We start from the raw sequence: 21,462 nt of genomic DNA on the forward strand, positions 1-21,462 counted from the left end.
ACATTTTTATATGGTTTATAAATGGACATAGAGAATGGGAGCATGCAATTGTTGGTAGGCTGGGAGGACTAGCCACATATTTCTCTATTCCTGAATTTGAAAACTTTTTCTACTTGGAAAGTGAGAGAAGCCCATTATTTTTATTTTATTTTATTCTATTAAAAATTAATTTATTTGAAGGCAGAGAGAGAGAAAGAGAGAGAGGGAGAGAGAGGCACTCCAGGGTGAGAGACTTAGAGTATTGTTGCTTCAGGGCCTCTAGCCACTGCAAATGAACCTTTGTGCATACATGTGAGAACTGGGGAATTGAGCCCTAGTTGTTAGCCTTTACAGGCAAGCACCTTAATTGCTGAGCCATCTCTCCAGCCCTCTTTTGCATTTTTAAGACAGGGTCTTGCTACTTAGTTCAGGATGGCTTGAAACTCATGGAGATTCTGCTGCCTCAGCCTTCCAAGTATTGGGATTACAGTCATGAGAATTCGGTGACATATGACTATATGTGCACCATATTAATCTTTCTGAATTTATTTCTTCAATATAACCATTTTTTAAATTATAATAGCATACTCATTGAAATGCATTCACAAAAATGTAATGATGGGTTGGAGAGATGGCTTAGTGGTTAAGGTACTTTCCCGTGAAGTCTAAGGACTCATGTTTGACTCTTCAGATCCCATTTAAGCAAGATGCACAAGGTGATGGAAGCATGCAAGATCACACATGTGCATAAACATCTGGAGTTCAATTACAGTGGCTAGAGGCCCTGGAGTGCCAAGTCTCTCTCTCTCTCATGCTTATTCTCATTCTGGCTTTCTTGCATAAAATAAAAGGCCAGTCTGTTGAGCTCAAAAAAATGTAATGAGGGTTGGAGAGATGGTTTAGCAGTGAAGGTGCTTGCCTGCAAAGCCCAAGGACCCAGGATCAATTCTCCAGTATCCATGTAATCCATATGCACATGTTGATACATGTGTCTGGAGTTCATTTGCAGTAGCTAGAGGACCTGGCATGCACATTCTCTCTATCTTCCTCTCTATCACTCAAATAAATAAAAATAAAAATAAAATGTAATGAGCCAAGCATGGTGGTACATGCCTTTAATCCCAGCATTTGGGAGGCAGAGGTAAGAGGATCACTGCCAGTTCCAGGTCAGCCTGGGCTAGAGTGAGACCCTACCTCAAAAACTCAAAAAATAATGGTGGGCTGAAGAGAGGGTTTAGTGGTTAAGGCAGTTGCCTACGGAGCTTGAGAACCCGAGTTTGATTTCCCAGTACTGATGTAAGTCAGGTAGACATCATGGTGCATGTGTCTGGAGTTCATTTGCAGTGACTAGAGGGCTTGGCATTCCCATATTCTCTTTCCTGCTTTCTTAAATAAATAATAAATAAATAAATAAGTAATGAAAAGATAATTATTATCATTATGATGCATCAAAAGCAAATGGTCTTGGAAGAGTTGATTTTTCACATACCTAAATTAATCTATGTGAATTTGCAAATTAATATGTACATAAAATAGAAACATTTGTGGTATTTCTCCCATAAGCTAAAAACGTTTAGAATATGAAATTTTCAGCTGTGTAGAGAAAGCAATGTGACTGTGATACAAATAAAATAAAATACATGGTTTCTAGAAAGTTCTTGAAGAAGATAAACCTTGTATGACACTTGGGTGCAAGGCTCAACTTTACAATTTACTATGGGATCTCAGGAAATATGCTTATCTTTCTATGCCTCGGTTTCTGGATTATTTTAAAAAAAACTTTTTAAATTTAATTTTGAGAAAGTGTGTGTGTGTGTGTGTGTGTGTGTGTGACAGAGGGAGAGAAGGAGGGAGAGAGAGAGAGAGAGAAATGGGTGCACCAGGGCCTTCAGAGGCTGCAAACGAACTCCAGATGTGTATGTCCCCTTGTGGTGCATGTGCAACATTGCACACTTTGTGTCTGGCTATGTGGGACCTGGAGATTCGAACATGAGTTCTTAGGCTTCAGAGGCAAGCACTTTAAGCTATCTCTCCAGCCCAGTTTCTGGATTTTAAGGACGGATAACAATACTCAATACACAGGCTGATGTAAGAGTCAAATTAAATAATGGCTATGTCTTTTGCACAGACTGGGGCATGATAATCACTCTACAAATAAAGAAAATAAAAATTTCTCCCACTGATCTTATCATCATATAGTTACCTTATTGACAGGAATAATGTTTTTGACGTTGTAGTAGAAGCCAAAATAGACCATGTTGAAAACTCCATGACGTCCCAGTGTTGCTGTAAATCCTTTGTTGAGGCCCTGGAATCCCAAGCCTTCCTTCTTAATGATGTGTCTTGCATAACCCCAAGTGGATGGTTGCTGAAGGAGAGAGATGCACAGCCAGAGAACTCATGTTTGGGATTATGGAATAGCATAAATTATTACTCATTTCCCTTCAAGCCAGAACTACTAGAACTATTTCCCCAAACATGAACAATGATGCCTACATTACACTTTTTAAAAATTAGAACCCTCCTCAAACACCCACAAAATTGCATGCATATGCTCTCTCTCATATGCAGACACTAACTTTTAATGTTTGAATAGAAGTACATAAGGGGATGTGAGAGTAAGCATAGACTATGAATCAAGATAGATCATGAGAGATGAACAAGAGGTGATGGGAAGAAGATTGAGAACAGATGGAAAAATGTAGTATGAAAGTAGCAATGAGGCTATGGTGGAGAGAGGGCACAAGGTGGAGAGGAAGAACAGAGAAAGGAAGGGAAACAAAACTCAAAATTTGTTTGAAATACACAACAAAACCTAATTTTTGTATGCTAATAATAACTACATTTTTAAAAATTGCATGTGTAACAATAGGTTTTTAAGGAAACTATTATCAAAGAAAAAAATCTTTTGTGGAGTTAATGAAACTAATGCCAGACAATAATTATAAGTACTTTCAACATGTAGATAACTATATCCAAGTCTGGATTATCCACTCTAATGGAGACTAGCAATGTAGATAAAAGTAATCCACAACTTCATACATCATTCAAAAGGAAGTTATATTGGCTCCCCAAATCTAGCATGCTTACTTTTCTAATTATACTTTTCTAAAGTTAATGTTAAAATTAGCCTGAAATCCATTGCCTCAATGATTTAAACTGGTGCTAGGTTAGAAACTGGCTATGGGAAAATAGCTGGTGATTGTACATCTGGTCAATAAGGTGGGCAATCAGTGTGTATACCCCTTGCTGTGATAAATTATCAATAAATAGTGTTGGGAGTACTAAGTTACCTTTAATTTATTCTTTTCCAGCCCTCTGGTTGATTACCTAAGGCTGAAATACCTTCACTGCCGGAATCCAATCTGCTGTTGCCTTGCTAAAGAGCTCACTGCAGTTTTCTCTGAGGTTTAGAGTTCATTATGACACACTTACAACTGTTCACATGGGATTTTGAAAAGTATGAGTGATCATTTCCTTTTTGGAGGTATAGCACAAAGGATAGCTCTCCCTCTCATATTTTGACTGAATAGTAAATAAGGGGAAATGCTGTGTTTCTTTTACCCCATGAGGCCAAGCATTTATGTGACATTTGTCTGGTGTTTGACTGGAGCAGGTTGCTAGAATGACTGTAGAAATCTGCTATTTTCAGACTGGAAGTGCTCTCTTACCATGTGCAATTACGGCTATGTCAGCTTCTGAAAGAAAGAAATCCAATCAAAGCCCTACATTCAATTTTTATTTATAGTTGTATTAATAAAACAATGCATTTAAATGTGCTTATTTATATAGAAAATCATGCAGTTTTTGCTGATAGCCATTAAAAAATACCTCCAACTAGGTATAAATTTTATACTTATCATCGTTTTCATTTTTGGATTAATTATAACAAAGGGTTTAAGGAAGCCCTTCTTTGTAATGTGAAAATATCACATGAGAATATATATTGAGGCAATAAAAGACATCTCCTATGAGATGATAATCAGAAAATTCCCACAAGGTTAATGCTTACCTTCTGTTTTGTGATACTTTTTTTTAAAAATCATTTGTGTTTTGATACATTGACTAACAATCCAAATTATTTTGGATTTCAAAAGAGATGAGGACAAGTTTATTTCTGTTGGAAAGGCCCTGGGCATGCTGTGCAAACCTTTCTTGTGTTAAGGAAGGCAGTGCAAGGCAGGAAAAGATAGAAAAAGGCTCTCCTGGGAATGGGAAAGGGGTGGAAATGAGGCTCTCCAGGCTCAGGCTGACTAATACAGGTGCACTCTGTATCTAATCTTAGCTTTTATCTCATTCTCACTCTTCTAAGATCCCTAGGGAAAGAGGGTCAGGGAGTTCTGAGGCTATCACAGGTTGATAGCAATGGACATCTTTGAAATTTCAGGTATCAGTGTCTTTCCTTAAGAAAAAAAAAAAAATCTAGAGTCTACTGTTTAACAATCATAGAATTGGGGGCTGGAGAAATGGTTTGGTTGTTAAGGCACTTACTTGCCTTGAAAGCCAAAAGGAGCAAGGTTTGATTCCCCAGGACACACATAAAATCCCAATGCACAAGGAGGCACATGTGTCTGGAGCTTGTTTGCATGGCTGGAGGCCCTGACACCCTCATTCTCTCGCTATCTACCTCTTTCTCTCTCTCAAATAAATAAATAAAAATATTTTTAAAAATCATAGAATTGGGGCTGGAGAGATGGCTCTGCAGTTAAGGCACTTGCCTGCAAAGCTTAATAATCTGGGTTCAATTCCTCGGTACCCACATAAAGCCAGATGCATAGAGTGACACATGCATCTGAAGTTTGTAGGATTCTCTGGTTTTCTCTCTTCTCTCTATCTCTGTGCTTGCAAATAAATAAAAATATTTTTTAAAAAATCATATAATTGGGGCGAGCAGCAAGGAGCGTGCGGGCCGCGGCCTGCTGCCTGCGCTCGGCCCTGGCCCCGGCTGCCCTGTGCCCGCCGCGACCCTGGGGGCTGCAGGTCGGCGCCGTCAGGTTGCTGCGCACTGGACCCGCTCTGCTCTCGGTGCGTAAGTTCACAGAGAAACATGAATGGATAACAACAGAAAATGGTATTGGAATGGTGGGAATGAGCAATTTTGCACGGGAAGCTTTAGGAGATGTCGTTTATTGTAGTCTGCCTGAAGTTGGGACAAAATTGAAAAAGCAAGATGAGTTTGGAGCTTTGGAAAGTGTCAAAGCCGCAAGCGAACTCTACTCTCCTCTGTCTGGAGAGGTAACTGAAGTCAATGAAGCACTTGCAGGAAATCCAGGGCTGGTCAATAAATCTTGTTATGAAGATGGGTGGCTGATCAAGATGACACTGAGCAACCCTTCCGAACTGGATGAACTAATGAGTGAAGAAGCCTATGAGAAATAGGCGAAGTCTATTGAGGAGTGAGCACGGTGTCCCGTGTAAACTGGTGCGGAGCAACCTCCTCCAGCATAGCTGTCTTAAGGTAGCAGATAGAAGGCAAAATAACTGGTAGCAACACCACGGAAAAGAGACGATTCTCAGCACTGCCACTGGAAGAAACCCCAGTCAGCTTCCTCCTGGTTGCAGATAAACACAATAATACACTAGACTTGTTATTTAAACAAGGCATATTAAGCTGTGGTATTCAGAATTTGTGAATTACCTGTGGTAAACAATGTTATAAGAATTGTAAATTTCGGATAACATTGTGACTATAAGCCTTACATAATACTGTAACATGCTTATGTCCAGTCAAATTCAGTCAAAAGGCGTAATGATCTTCCCATTGAAGTAGTGGGAAGTGTCTGCTTTACAATGTCAGATGAAGGCAGTGCCACTTTAATTTTACATATACTGCATTACTTGCTGCTATTTTTATACAGTGAAGCAGCAGCTAGGCAGCAAAGTAGGAAACAAATAAAATATGCAACCTCTTATTACTCATAAAAATTCATATAATTGGGATGACTAAGTTAAACACTAATTTGATTAGCATCTCTTCTCACCAACTTGCAAAGAGATTTCAGTGAAAGTCAACAAATATACAGATTTTTCTTTCTCTCATTTTCACTGGTATGGGTGCTGAGTGGGAGGACAAGGAAATGGGACTCATGGCTTTTAAACACTTTGCTGAGCTGTAACTCTAGTTGTCAATAATTAGGCGAATCAGAGGACAACATACTAATTAGAACCAGGAGCTGGGTGACAGATGCTGCAGGATTGAGTCTCAGCAATATCATTCATTAACTTCAGCAAGTGTTTGATTCTTTCTGACTTTATTCCACTTATTGGCAAACAAAGATGACAACAGAATCTTTCTCTTAGGATTGTTGTGATGATAAGTCAATGAATTTAGCCCCTAGTAAGCACTCACTGTATATTTAGTTGCTAATAAGAGTAGCAGTTGTGACTTGCAATCATAAGAATAGGTATAATCATAAATTAACAAATACAAATTCTTTGTTACTTCAATGTAGTGGGCACCAAAATGTGAAGCTGATGAGAAGTAGAAAAAGAATGACATGCTTTGTGAGCTGCTTCTTATTGTTTTTGGCTGTTCTTTCCTTTTCCTGGGGTCCTGGACCATTGTGATGAATTCCACCACAAACACATGCAGAATGAAAAGCAAAAGGTCTTTGTCTTCTGAGACCAGACCAAACCTATGCCCTGGGATAAAGATACCCTTTCAGGCACAGTGCTCACCTCCAAGCCCACTCACCCTTCTGGTGGCCTCTTCCCTATCCTTCAGAGTTAGCATCCTCCCTAAGAACTATTTACCTGGCAAGCCTATGGAAACAAAGACTCTTGGGAGCAAAAAGTTGGGAATGGAGAAACATGAAAACTGGCTCTCTGCGACATGGCTATACAGTCTACAGAATATTTTCTTTCTTAAAAATACTTTTATTATTTTATTTATTTGTGAGGGATAGAGGAAGTGTAAGAGAGAGAGAGAGAGAGAGAGAGAGAGAGAGAGAGAGAGAGAGAATGTGGGCATGTCAGGGCCTCTTGCCACTGCAATTGAACTCCACATGCATGAGTCACTTTGTGCATCTGGATTTATGTGGATACTGGGGAACTGAACCCCAGGCTGGTGTGCAAGCAAGTGCCTTCAACTGCTGAGTCATTTTGCTTGCTACTCCCTGTCCCCCAAACATTGTCCACTTTGTTTTCAAGTACCAGGAACACAGGAAGTGCTCATCAGCCTTACCCTTATCTTAGGTGGTCAGTACTTATGTATACTGTGTTATTCAATCCTCTCAACTGGTGTGTTTGACAGGTATTATAACTACCTCATTTGACACATAAGGAAACTAAGTCTTAGAAGTCAAGTTACTTTCTGAAGATCACAGAATAAGTGATAGTCAGAGTGTAAACAGAGACCCTTAGGTAGCCAAAGTGTTTTTATTCTACACCTAGTTCTGCCATCCTAATATATTAGATGTCTTCTCTGAAAACCTCTAGAAAGTGGGCAACAAGTACCATATATTATTATGAGTTTTTTGAAGGAGTGGTAAGGAAACCAAACATAGTCAAGCAATGTTCCAAAGAAGAATGTTGATGACAAGCGGCTGATCATAATTCTACATGTCAGCCAGCGTTGGTCTTTTCTTAACCATTCTTGTTATATATAGGTAGTAACATTTTCAGGGCTTGATGATCCTGCTGAAACAGGCAACAAATACATAAAATAGTACAAATATGTTTTCCTGGCAAGTTCAGGTCTTTAGATAAAGAAAAATGAAATTCCAATGCTTACAAAAATTGGAAGTATGATACGGTATTTCTTGCTTCATTCAGGGATCTTGTATCACACACATGTAAGCAAATATTCAATTAGAAAGGCAAAACATGACTTCCACTAGGATGCTCAAATAGTAAAATATAGAATCATTTTGACTAGATCTCTGTAAACACAAGGAATTTTACTAAACTTATTTGATTACTGGGCTTCCATTTCAAAACAAAATGGTAACTGATTAGCATTGTCAGCCAAATGATTCCAATACTGTCCAACTGGAAGGTCACCTATCAGTTCAATTTCCTTGTGAACTTAGATTCATTCCAATTTTCATATTTAGTTACTAATTGTGGGCTGAACTGCATTATAACTTTTCTAGCTGTATCTTTGCCTGATGGCCCTAGAGCTGCAAACTTGGTACCTGCCAGAAGTATTTCAATTTGACTCAATTCATGGTCTTTCTTCTTTTAAAATTTTTTTTTGTTATTTTTATTTATTTATTTGAGAGCAACAGATAGAGAAAGTGGCAGAGAGAGAGAGAGAGAGAGAGAGAGAGAGAGAGAGAGAGAATAGGCACACCAGGGCTTCCAGCCACTGCAAACGAACTCCAGATGCATGCGCCCCCTTGTGCATCTGGCTAATGTGGGTCCTGGGGAACCAAGCCTCGAACTGGGGTCCTTAGGCTTCACAGGCAAGTGCTTAACTGCTAAGCCATCTCTCCAGCCCTCTTTCTTCTTTTTAGAAACATGGTCTCACACTGTATCTTAGGCTTCTCTGGAACCCAGTGAGTAGTCCACACTGGCCTTGAACTCATGATAATCCTCTCACCTCAGTCCCCTATGCATGGCTCAAAGAATGTTTTAAACTTTGATTTTAGCTCTTTTCAAATGCTAATGGTGGAGGGTGTGTGTTTACACATATTGAAAGCCTAGTCATGTCACATCCTGTGCAAATGTCAGAGGGCTTTGCTCATATTCTAAAAGCAAGTACATTTTGTTTTAGCTTTTATTTGGAGAGGTATGCAAATAAGTTTTGTATGTACTCATTACAGTATTCTATAATGGTTATGGAATATGAAATAAAATTTCTGTTTAAAAAGTTTATATAAAGAGAAAGGCATCAATGAAATAAGCCAAACAAAGAAAAAATATTGTATGACTTCACTTGTTAGTGAAGTTATAAAAAAAAAGTCAAATATACAGAGATGGAGAGTAAAACCCTAATTACAAGAGCAGAAAAGGGGAATAGGAGATCTTGGCCAAAAATTACAAAAAAGTAGATATATATGATGAATAATTCTGGATGACTAATGTCCAATATGAGGACCATGGTTAATAAAATTGTACTGTTAGGATGTTTGATAAGTAAGTAGATTTTAGCTTTTCTTGTCACACAGAAATTAATTATGTAAGATGATAGACCATTTTTCTTTAGTATAATAGCCACTTTATTATCTTCATGTATACCAAAGCATCATCTCATATATCTCAAATACACATAAAAGTCATTAGAAATTATTTCTAAAGTCCAAAGGAAAAACAAAGAGAATCCTATGCCTAAACAATGCCCTCAGGCACTGCTCCGGGGCAATGATTCCTTAGTCTCTGAGTGCCTAGTCCTACCAACAATTCAACAAGATCATTTATTGCAGCCTGGACTAATGTTTTTGGAGTTCTTCCATCAGACTACTGACCATAGCTGGGTTTTATTAGCTCATGAGATCACAGACAGAGGTTATAGGCAGCAGGCATTGTTCCCTGGGCACATAAATATCAGAATATTGTGGCCAATAGCACAGAGGTGTGGTGAGTCTAGATTCCTCCATCTCTAATGCCAAAGAAGAGCTCTGGACATTCCATGTCAAAGGACAGCATACTCCATATGGGTCCCTCTGCCTGATTCCCATAGCAAAGTGAATGGTATTGCATCTTAATGCTAAGGGAGTAAGGATATTGCTCTGGATTTCATCATGTGTCTGGAAAGCAAACTGGAGGAAACTTGTGCACAATGGATCAAGTATCTACAAATGGACCTTCAGAAGAATACTGCCTTGTTGAAGGGAAACATAGCTGTTACATTTAGGTGGGGAAATTTATTGGCTCTTGAGGAGATGGATGATCATATATACTTTTCATGACTCAAATGAGATCTTGAAGAATTTTCATAGATTTGATAAAAAAGAAAAGTGAAACTTTTTAAAGAAAACTGAGGTCAAAATGTAACTGAAAAGAGAGGACTTGAGATTAAAACTATACATTTTAATTTAGTTTATTAATTCACCATAATAGTCTATTTTAATAGGATATGATTCTATCTTGAGTGTAGATGAACAGGTCTCTTTAGTGAAGAATAAGTAGATGTCAGTTAACCTCAGATGCCAAGCTACAAAGCTATACTAACACAAAGCTGCTGTCCATTGGTCACTTGTAGGGGACCACTGAGGTTTTGAGCTAAACAGACACTGATACTACCTCATCCTTGAGTTTTTGGCACTAACAAAAATGATGGTGCTGTGACCAATGGGTTAGTGCTGAGACTGGAAATAAAGAAGGAGCCTCCATGTCTGCATGGCTCCAGAAAGAGTTCCTCTTGATTTCCCCTTGAGCTTTTAAAAATTATTATGGCTTATTTGTTCCAATGAAAGCAATATAGTTGACTAGTAGAGATGTATATGTTAATGCTTAGTTTCCTAGAACTATGAACAGTGTTGGGCTTTATTTTCCCTACTTATAAAATGCTGATAAAACCACCAATCTTATAAATATAGTGGGAGGATTTTAAATATCAGATAAGTGTAGGCATTGTGAAAAGTAGAAGAGTTCACGGGATAGATAGCAGGATGAGATTAGAGATAAGTCATTAATTATCTTTTTATTTTTTACTTCTATACTACTTGATATGTGTAAATAATATATACTGTAAGTCATTTATAAATTAACATAACAAGGGGCTGGAGAGATGGTTTAGCAGTTAAGTGCTTGCCTGTGAAGCCTAAGGACCCCGATTTGAGGCTTGATTCCCCAGGACCCACGTTAGCTAGATGCACAAGGGGGCGCACACATCTGGAGTTCGTTTGCAGTGGCTGGAGGCCCTGGCACGCCCATTCTCTCTCTCTCTCTCTCTCTCTCTCTCTCTCTCTCTCTCTCTTTCTCTGTCTGTCACTTTCAAATAAATAAATAAACATAAAAAAACATAACAAATTTTAAAATTCCAGTAAGGGGGGAAAAAAGTATGCACAACATCCTGCAGGCCTGGTGTGTACTAGATGCTCCATAAATGAAGCTATTATCATTACTTCATCAAAGTTTCAATCTTGAAAGCAAAAATCTAGAGTTCCTGGCACAACCAAATGGAAGATTGAAGCCTACGTTCTGTAAATGATAATAGAGAGACAACTTGGCTGCTCTTTGAGTCATTGTTCAAAGGTAACTACAGAAATGGATTCACATGCTTAATTTTCTTTTCTGCTCATAAACATCACAAACTGAGAAGAAATAACTTAGGTATTGCATAGTTATCAGACAGTGTTTCACATGGTAATGCAGAAAAAAATCTGAACTTAACTCAATACATCATCATAAACATTGACAGCCCTTGAAGCTGGCTTCTCATACTATCTGTAAACACAGCCACATACTTGCCAGGTGTCAAGTTCATTTGCTTGATTTCCTTTCTTCTCTTCCCTCTCTCCATTCCTTCTTTCCCTTCTTCATTCCTTTCTTCCTTTCTTTACTTTCTTTTCTTTACTTTCCTTTTTTCTTTTATTTTTATTTATTAATTTGAGAGAGAAAGAGCCAGACAGAGGGAGAGAGAAGGGGAAAGAGAGAAAGAGAGAGAGAGAGAGGGAGAATGGATGCACCAGAGCCTCCAGCCACTGCAAACGAACTCCAGATGCATGTGCCATCTCGTGCATTTGGCTTATGTGGGTCCTGGGGAATTGAACCTAGGTCCTTTGGCTTTGTGGCCAAGTGCCTCAATTGTTAATCCATCTTTACAGCCCCTTTCTTTTTTCTTAAAAAAATATTTTTTTTTACATAATTTAACTTCTATTTACTTTATACTGACCCTACTTAATATAATTAAGCTTAATTAAATATATCCTGATCATCAGTGGAGAAAGTGACCACTGAGCTTTGTGATGCCTATATGATCTAATTGGTCTCTATTAGATTACTAAGCCTCAAGGACAAAGTGTACAGAAGTATATATGGTGGTGTTATCCAAAAGCCACAAGCAATCCCTGAACTAATTATATTAAAAAAGTGTTTTATAAAGATTCATTACCAATTACCCATTTACTACCTGTTCATCAATCCTTAAAATTACAATTATGGAGAAAGAAGTAGGAAGCTAATTATTTGCCTTTTAGGTTAAACATCTTTAAAAACTAAGTAGTGATAAAACAGATTTTTTCAATTTTCTAAAGGTCTAGTTTAATATTTTGGGGGGTGAGAATGATTATGTTCATGTGTAATATAGACACAAATGACAGAGTAGAAGGAAAACCTGGTCCCAGCCACACATCAGAGGCAAATCCTATAGTCCTCAAGGGAAGGAAAATAACCCTTTAGCCAAATAATAACTTTGAAGTAGATTTCAAAGTGGAGAGAAAAACTGGGAAACATTTCATACAAGATTTTGCTCCTGGGGAGAAATTCACATTTTCCAGGCTAGCAGAGCATGTGCCAACTAAACACCACTTGACTTAGGACAAGTGATAGGGTTCTTCTAATTTGTCTAAATGCACCGATAAAAACAAACAAAAAACTATGCATCCAGCTACAGCAGAGAAAGATACTATAAAGAAAATCTACAATCGCACCTTTGGCAAGACTGGATAAGAGTAAACCATCTCCATTAGTGGAATCCTTGGGAAGCCTCGTTCTAAGCCAAAGAGATCACAGACAAGAGCAACTCTTTATCTGGGTTTTGTTTGGAGGATGGGGCAAGTAAGGGTCTACCTCAATTTTACCTGAACATGCTTTCACACCCACTGAACCAAATCAGAGCATAACAAAGTTGTGATTACTTTCCTCCCCACAGAATGTCAAGTGTATTTCAATTAGAGGTTGGTTTACTTTACTTACTGTGAATTTTAAGATGCCGGCCAAGGTTGTAGTGTTCGAATTGGTGGAATTGTGTCAGGGATTATAGTCTTTAGCTGATATGATGACAATTAAGAAAGTGGAGGCAAGAAAAGCACACCTACTGAAATATTTTTATACAGAAGTTGGAAGGACATGAAGGCTGTATCAGGAACCAAAGTAACCATAGTTTCCTTTACATTTCTGGGCTAGTTTATGGTTAAAGTGAGTGATAAGGCATGTTTTGTGGGTAACATGCTTCTGACTGGCTAAAGAATACTCTAGACCACAGAGGGAACAACAGGGCAGCCGTAGGCAGCACAGTACCTGCCACGCCTGAGAGCATCTGATAGAACTGACATTAGGGGCCCCACCACCACAGCTCCCATCACTAAGCAGTTAGTATCATATCAGAAACAGCTTCTGCTCTCAGTTCACTTGGATCTCAGCTAGGTCCCTTGCACTGGACCCCATAATTCAGAGGGTCCCATTGTGGTCCTCTGCCAGTGATTCCATCCCAACAAGGCCAAGAGGACATCCTCCCTACATAACCTTTTAGACTATATTGTATAGTCCTATGCTCCATCTTTACCATTCTTCCATTTGTAACAGTGACTATAATATAGACTGCTGTTTTCTTAGGCTGCCTTCCATGGCAGCAAAGTCCTTCAACTGTGGCAACTTCTTGGGAAATTTCATGTTTAAAAGATTATATTGATTTACTACCTCAGGCTGAGGAAATAGGAAAATTCAAAATAATCTGCAGTGGATTCCATGGTGGTTCATATCCAAGACCTCTGAGGGCAACAAAGCCAACTGTAGACATGCTGCCTGAGAAATTCACACATTTGGTAGGTTAAGTTATCTAGCTTCAGAATAAGCCTCATGGGCTTCTGATTTTCTTAGATACGCGGTGGAGTCAGTATTCCATTTTGCTTGAGGTCTATGCATTTATTTTTTCCATCACCAATGGGAGCAGTACTTGATTGAAAAGGAGCTTAGCCTTCTGTGAACATTCTGTGTAAAATGAGTAAGACTCCATCAAGAATCCATGTTCACAGTATACAACTATTTCAGAGAAAGGATATCCTGACTGTGGCAGAATTCTTTCTTAGCATTTTCAGTTTCACATCTAACTTTTATTTATAGATAACAGATAGTCAGTTACTACTGTTAATTGTAATTGATCAACACTGTCAATAAGCTTGACAATAGGCTGCTCAAACTTGTTTAAAACTCAGTCTCACTAGTCTTCTTTCTTTCTCTTCCTCCTTTCCCAAGGCTCTGGTAACCACTCTTCCATTTTAGACTTCTATGAGCTCAACCTCTTTAAAGTCCACATATGATTGAGATTATGTGGTATTTGTCTTCCTGTGCCTGAATTATTTCAGTTAACATAATGTCCTCCAAGTTCATCCATGTGGCCACAAATAACTGGGCTTCATTCTTGTTATGGCTGAATAATATTCTGTTGTGCATGTATGAAGACATATATGCCATATTTTCTTCATTCATTTGTTGGCTGATGGACACTCAAGCTGATTCTATACCTTGACTACTAGGAATAATACTGCAATTAATATGGGACTGCAGATATTTATTTAACATACTGATTTCATTTTCTTTGGTTATGAACCCAGTATGGGAATTGCTGGATAAAATGGTAGTTCTGCTTTTAATTTTTCAAGGCGACTCCATACTATGGTTAGATAGGATGAATAAAATCTAGTGTTCTACTGCATTGAATAGATGATTTTTGAATATTTTTTCCAAAAATAAATGATAAACATAAGAAGTTTTAGATATGCCTTAATAGCCAAATTTGATGCTTTCAATGGATGGAAACATTGCATTGTACCCTATAAATATGTAGAATTATGTGTCAGTTATAAACAGAAATAATAAAGTCACAAAGTCAGTCTGCATAGATGGTACTGACATCTGAAAATGACCTAACATGGACAAGGCAGGGGAGGAGACTGGCTGGCATTCAACAGGCTGACTTTGTTCTCATCACTGGAGGCAGCTGCAACTGCTAAATATTAGTGCAGGCAAAATTTCAAGACAAATCTGTCTCCACTTAAACTTGAGAATTTATATGATCAACTTGCATCTAGAAATAGTTATTATTAGTTGAATGCTACCATTTGCTAGGCTTTGTATTAAAACCTTTGCATATATAATCATATTTCAAGTCTCATAAAAAGCATATCGCAATAGCTAGCATTTATTAAATTATCATGATACATACATATATTAATAGCTTTATATGTATATATGTCTGTATATATATATATGTGTGTGTGTGTGTATCATTTAATCCTCACTAAATGCTTCTCCCTAGCAGAAAGAAATTGGTCTATAGTAAGAGTAGGAAAGATGGGACTGATGCATGGTTAATAACCGAGCTTGTGCTCCAAACCAATGCACAGAAAAGCCTTGCTCTAAGCAAGATGGACCAACTCCTGCTATGTTACCAGTCCAGGAACCGTAAGTTCTTTGTTCAAGGACAGCCTGGTAAGAAATGGTGAAAAGCATGATGTGAGCTTTGATGTGTCTTTCCCCAGAGCCTGGGTTTGCTTTGCAGTTTTTTCAACTGCCTTCCTGTTCTAGATGGCCCTGAAAATATACATTCTTCAGTGATGTTCTCATTAGGATTCTATTTTGTTAGAAACTAAAAAGTGGGGAAAATGGGGGTGACTAGGTGACTACTATAAATATAGCCATGGAACCTGAATCACGCAAGGCTGAGACCCAAGATGAGTCAACAAATCATTCCGACCCAGACAGCTGAGGAGCTGGCAGAGTCATTAGAAGCATTTCTCTTCGAATGCTGGGTCAAAGTCATAGCAGGAAATATGAGTCCACCACTTGGTTAAATAATTGAGATTGTGCTTCTAGCTGCTACCCAGAAATACCTTACTCTAAGGAATTAATTAAACAACTAATTATACAAAGCTCTTCTTCTAACGTCTAATCATCTTCTGACCCATTCCAGCCTCCTTCATAGAAGTAACCACAGAGGTCTAGGGTGATTTCCTTAGGGCCATACTGTCTAAGTGTGGAAGTCACTACCCACACAAAGCTATTGTGCACTAGAAACATCCCAGTTGATACAGTTTAGATGTGATACACACATAAAGTACACACCAGGGGGTGGAGATATGGCTGAATGGTTAAAGGGCTTGCCTGGGAAGCTTACGGCCCATATTCAACTCTCCAGATTCCACTTAAGCCAGATGCACAAAGGTGAGGCAAGTGCAAGGGTGCACATGCCCACTAGGTGGTGCTTGTATCTGGAGTTCGACTGCAGTGGCTGAGGTGCTAGTGCACCAATCCTCTCTCTCTCCCTTTATTTTTCTCTCTCTCTAATAAAAAAATGTACACCAGGATCTGGAGAGATGGCTTAGTCGTTAAGGTACTTGCCTACAAAGCCAAAGGACTCAGGTTTGACTCCCCAGGACCCACATAAATCAGATGCACAAGAGGTGCATACATCTGGAGTTCATTTGCAGTGGCTGGGGATCTGGCATACCCATTCTCTCTCCCTATTTCTACATGCCTATTTCTGTATCTCTCTCTCTCTGTCTCTCTATCTCAAATAAATAAATAATTAAAAAATATACACCAGAGTTACAATTTAACATGGAAATAATGGCATATAGCTTCCATATTGATTACATGTTGAAATGGTTCTCAAGGGTTAAGAGGGAGTATATGAAGCACAGATGTGTGATAATAATGTGTCAATGTAAGGTCATCAGTTATGATAAATATACTACTTTGGGAGGGGTGTTGATAATGGGGAAGGCTATGCATGGGTTGGTTGAGATCTTTGCTGTGAATCTAAAATTCCAAAGTTGATTTAAAAAGACAAATTCTGTGACAGAAATATTTCAGTACTGAGCACTCAGTTCTGGGTCTATCGTGGAAGAAGTGGCAGAAAGAATGTAAGAGCCAAAGGAAGGGTAGGAATCCTTACAATGTGCTCCCCCAGACACAAAATGGCCTGGATATCCATGACCTCACACTACCTGACACTACCTACACAAGACCATCATAAGGAGGAAAAGATCATGACGTCAAAATAAAAGAGAGACTGATTGAGAGGGGGAGGGGATATAATGGAGAGTGGAGTTTCAAAGGGGAAAGTTGGGGGAGGGAGGGTATTACCATGGGATATTGTTTACAATCATGGAAGTTGTTAAAAAAAATTGAAAAAAACAAACAAAAAGATAAATTCTGGGCTGGTGAGTTGGCTCACTGGATAAAGCACTTGCTGTTAAAGCCTGAATATCTGAATTTGGATCTCCAGAACCCACATAAAAAATGGAAGGTGTGGCAGGCATCTGTAATCTCAGAGTTCTGATGCTGAGGTGAGAAGCATGAAGAGGAGAGTTTCCTAGAAGCTTGTGGGACAGCTATCAGTAAACAACAATGAGAGAGAGAGAAGAGAGAACATGCCTTTGTCTAAAAGGCAAAGGTTGACACCTAAAAGTTTTCTTTGATCTACATATGTGCACCATCTCATGTGCACACTCATGTACATGAATAATGAACACATACATCACCAACGTACATACAGACACATACATAAAAATATAAATTCTGTATAATGTTTTGCATGTATTAAGTAAAATATGTTAAAAAATTAAGTCTACTAGTTTCTCTTCACTTTTTCAGCACTGACATTAGAAACTGTGGCTCCTATTATTTCTTTTTGAAGATTTCAAACATATTTTTATTTTTATTTATTTATTTGAGAGAGAAGTAGGGAGAAAGAGAGAGAGAGATGGGGGGGGCATTTCAAGGCTTCCAGTGGCTGCAAACAAACTTCAGATGCATGCATGACCTTGTGCATCTGGCTTATGTGGGTTCTGAGGACTCAAGCCTTGATTATTTTGGCTTTGCAGGTAAGTGCCTTAACTGATAAAACATCTCTTCAGCCTTCCTATTATATTTCTACTGAACTATAACCTCTCTAAATACTGGATCATCTTTTGTAACTTTACATACCTTTTGATATACAGAAAGCTATTACAATTTTTCCAACATAAGTAGGCTTTATCTTTATAGTTTGATGCTTTAAATAAAATGTACAGCCTTTAAATACAATAGGCTTTAAATTATTGCCTTTTTCCTTCTTTATCTTCCTCCTCCTCCCTACCTTTCTTCTATGCTTGACAACCCACAAGGCCTTAGAGTAAAGGAAACAAAATTATTCTTGGCCATACTAATGTTGAAGTCAGTGGGTGCCACATTTGAATTAAGCCAGTACCGGCATAAACTAAAAAATGTGTAGCTCCTTGTTTGATAAAATAAAGTGCTTATCAGTGGAGTGAGGCTTTTAGTATTGTGAGCCCTTTATTTTTAAATAATTATACCAAAATTTTTTATTCTTGTTCTTTTTGTTTCAATTTTGTTTTGCAGTAGACATACCCTATTACTTTTTTAAAATTTTTAAAAAATTATTTATTTATTTATTTGAGAGCGACAGACACAGAGAGAAAGACAGATAGAGGGAGAGAGAGAGAGAATGGGCACGCCAGGGCTTCCAGCCTCTGCAAACGAACTCCAGACACATGCGCCCCCTTGTGCATCTGGCTAATGTGGGACCTGGGGAACCGAGCCTCGAACCGGGGTCCTTAGGCTTCACAGGCAAGCACTTAACCGCTAAGCTATCTCTCCAGCCCTCCTATTACTTTTAATTGGGTTGCACTCACATCCAACAAGTACTTTTTCAATTCAAACTCTACTGTCTACAAAGTGTCATATCAAAATGAAAGGTCAGTTTAGCTACTCAATTCTTAATTGCTGTAAAGAAAAGGTCATCTTTATGTCCTATGTGATTACTAATATGCTAAATTCTCATTTGTTGAAGTTTATAGAATATTTTATAATGCACCTAACTAGATAATATTCTAAGTAAATATTTGACAAGGTTAAGTTCAGCTGATTCTGCAAAAGAAGTGACCCCAAACAAACCCTCTCCATCCTTCACCTAAAAGTGGATATAATAGGGGTAGGGAAATCATTCAATCAGTAAAATACTTGCTTCACAGGCACAAGGACTTGAGTTTGGATCTCCAGCCCACCAATAAAAGCTTGGCATGCCAGAATGCATCTTTAATCCCAGTGCTGGGAAGGAGGAGATAAGAGGATCCCTGGGACTTGCTGGATAGCTATTCTAACAAAATTAGTGAGCTTCAGGTTCAGTGGGAAATCCTTTGTCAAAGCATAGGTGGAGTGCTGGAGAGATGGCTTAGCAGTTAAGATGCTTGTTGTGAAGCCTAAGGATCCAGGTTTGATTCTCTAGGTCCCACATAAGCCAGAAGCACAATGGTGGCACATGCATCTGGAGTTCATTTGCAGTGACTGGAGGCCCTGGCGTGCCCATTCTCTCTCTTCCTCTCTTTGTCTCTAATAAATAAATAAATATAATTTTTTATAAAAACATAGGTGGAGAGTGACTGAAGAAGACATCCGATGTTGACCTTCGCCTTTATGTACACATGCACACACATGCACATACACGTGCCCACACATACAAACCATGCACAACACACACATACACATGCAAAAATGGCATGCACATATACAAGTCCTTGTGTTATGGCACTGGTTATGTTTTAGCAAAGTGTTAGCACATGTTAGATCTTACTTGGGCTCAGTGCAGAACTTCCTCGTGAGCAAGAGAGACAAAAAAACAGTAAGCATGCACACAGGTGCTGTGAAAATTATTGTCATTTTTTGTCCTGTGAGCATCCATTTGTGTTCCTGTGGTTACAGGATGCCTAAATAAAACACTGTGGCTGAAAGCTTGTTTACTCCTTTTTTCCCTTATTGTTACTTCAAGACAAGCTTCCTAGTGGGTAAAACAAGGCACTGGGTGGTAACCTCCAAGTCTTCCTTATGATTATGTTCCAAGTCTAATAAACTAGTTTTCCTTGGACAGATTCCATAGGAACTATTTGAAGTTCTCCACATATATAAGACATTTGAAAAACATTTTTCTCCCTTTTCCTATTCCTCACCTTCATTCCCCTTCATCCCAGAAATAATAGAGAGACAACAGAACAAAAACAAAAACTAGAAGTATACTAGTGATTTTCAACCCTTTTTGATGTTGAAAAATCTTTTGAAACAAAAAAACAAATTCTCTGTGATTTAAAATTGACTTCATCTGACCAGATACCATCTGTTAGAGCAGCCCAACACTTCCCCAACCTCCCCCCCAACCCCAGGTCTTGGCAGCTCCAGGTGAATAGGACCTCTCCTTCCCTGCACCTCTGCCCAAGAAGCTGTCAGGAAACTCAAGGCAGCATCAGCAGGCAGGAAGTGAATTGGGGGTGTGAGGGTCTCCACCCATTAGCAGCTGCCTGAGGAGTAGGCAGAAGAACATTTCTGCAGAAAAAGCCAGGTCAGTAGATACCCCAAACCAATTAATACCACATGGCACCACTTGTAATCAAAGGTCCAAGAAAGGACCCAGGATGCCAATCCCATTCCCCACCTGTGTTTGGTATCCAAAAAGAATACAACAGGAACAGCTGGGCAACGCAGAGCACGCCAAGAGAAGCTGTCTACGTGGAACAGCATGTATCAATAATTAAATGTTAAGATCCAGTATTGTCCAAGTGGTGACGTCTCCACAGGTTTAGTAACTTGCTCACTCAGATTTAACCCAAGACAGGTTTGACAGATTATGAGTATCTTTGGGGGAGGGCGATGGGTAGAGTGGGGAAAAGGAGTGAGGTAATTAAAAAAAATGACTTTATCTTTTTCAAAGCACAATACCATTATTACCTCAGTGGTTTTTTTGTGGTTTCTTCTAGGGTAATGTGAACGATTTTTGCCAAAAGTTGGAAAAAGATTCCAACTAAGTCATTATAGATGACATTAGAACTCTAAAATGAAAATGTATAAACATGTTTCTCCTCACAGCTTAATGCATTTTTGAGGGTCTCCCTCTAGCCCAGGCTAACCTGGAATTCAATATATAGTCCCAGAATGGTCTTGAATTCATAGCAATCCTCCTATTTCTGCCATCCAAATGCTGGGATTAAAAGCATATGCCACCAAGCCTGGCACACTTAGTGTATTTTTGTTGTCACTTTCTTTGTGGAAGATATTTGACATCTTATTCTACTTTCTCAACATTTTACTATGGTTTTAGTAAATGGATAAGGGCTTGGTTCATAATTGTGTGAGTACATATACATACATATGTGTATGTATATATGTATTATATTCCCTTAATAGTAAGAAAATACTAAATGGTTACCTCTTTGAATGTATTCCGATTGGCTTGCAAGCCAACTTTTACTACTTCAAAAGGGTTAACCACGATTGCTTCTGTGACTCCGGATCCCAATCCAGCAATGGCAAAAGTCTACAAAAATTAAATCAATCAATATTTTAAAATGAGTGATCATGTGCTGGGTTAAGCATTCTATCAATTACATAACTTAGCCAAATGTTATGATGGGAGTGAAGAAACCTCACCATTACCAAACAGCTTCAATTCTTGATTAGATGCTGACAATTCATGGAGAATTTACAGAAGCCACAAACCACATCCTGACAATTTTAAAATAACATGTCAAAGCCCCATCAACAATGACTTTTCCTTTAACAAAAGGCAAGGTTGATTTCCTGATTTAAGGTGGCAACTAATACACCTGC

At 38.6% G+C, this 21,462-nt stretch overlaps 1 protein-coding gene and 1 pseudogene across 1 annotated transcript in view; one reads left to right on the forward strand and one right to left on the reverse strand.

The window, feature by feature from the left end:
* Slc25a21 (solute carrier family 25 member 21) overlaps positions 1-21,462 on the reverse strand; it is a 571,282-nt gene that overhangs the window by 22,408 nt on the left and 527,412 nt on the right. Inside the window, exons 6-7 of the mRNA XM_004649129.2 lie at positions 21,062-21,169; positions 2,183-2,347 (exon numbers count right to left, since the gene is read on the reverse strand). Coding sequence (XP_004649186.2) covers positions 2,183-2,347; positions 21,062-21,169 — 273 coding nt within the window. The remainder of the gene's footprint in view (positions 1-2,182; positions 2,348-21,061; positions 21,170-21,462) is intronic.
* LOC105944123 lies at positions 4,345-5,576 on the forward strand (annotated as a pseudogene).

Source organism: Jaculus jaculus, chromosome 7, assembly GCF_020740685.1.
Source record: "Jaculus jaculus isolate mJacJac1 chromosome 7, mJacJac1.mat.Y.cur, whole genome shotgun sequence".
NCBI classification, from domain to species: domain Eukaryota; kingdom Metazoa; phylum Chordata; class Mammalia; order Rodentia; family Dipodidae; genus Jaculus; species Jaculus jaculus.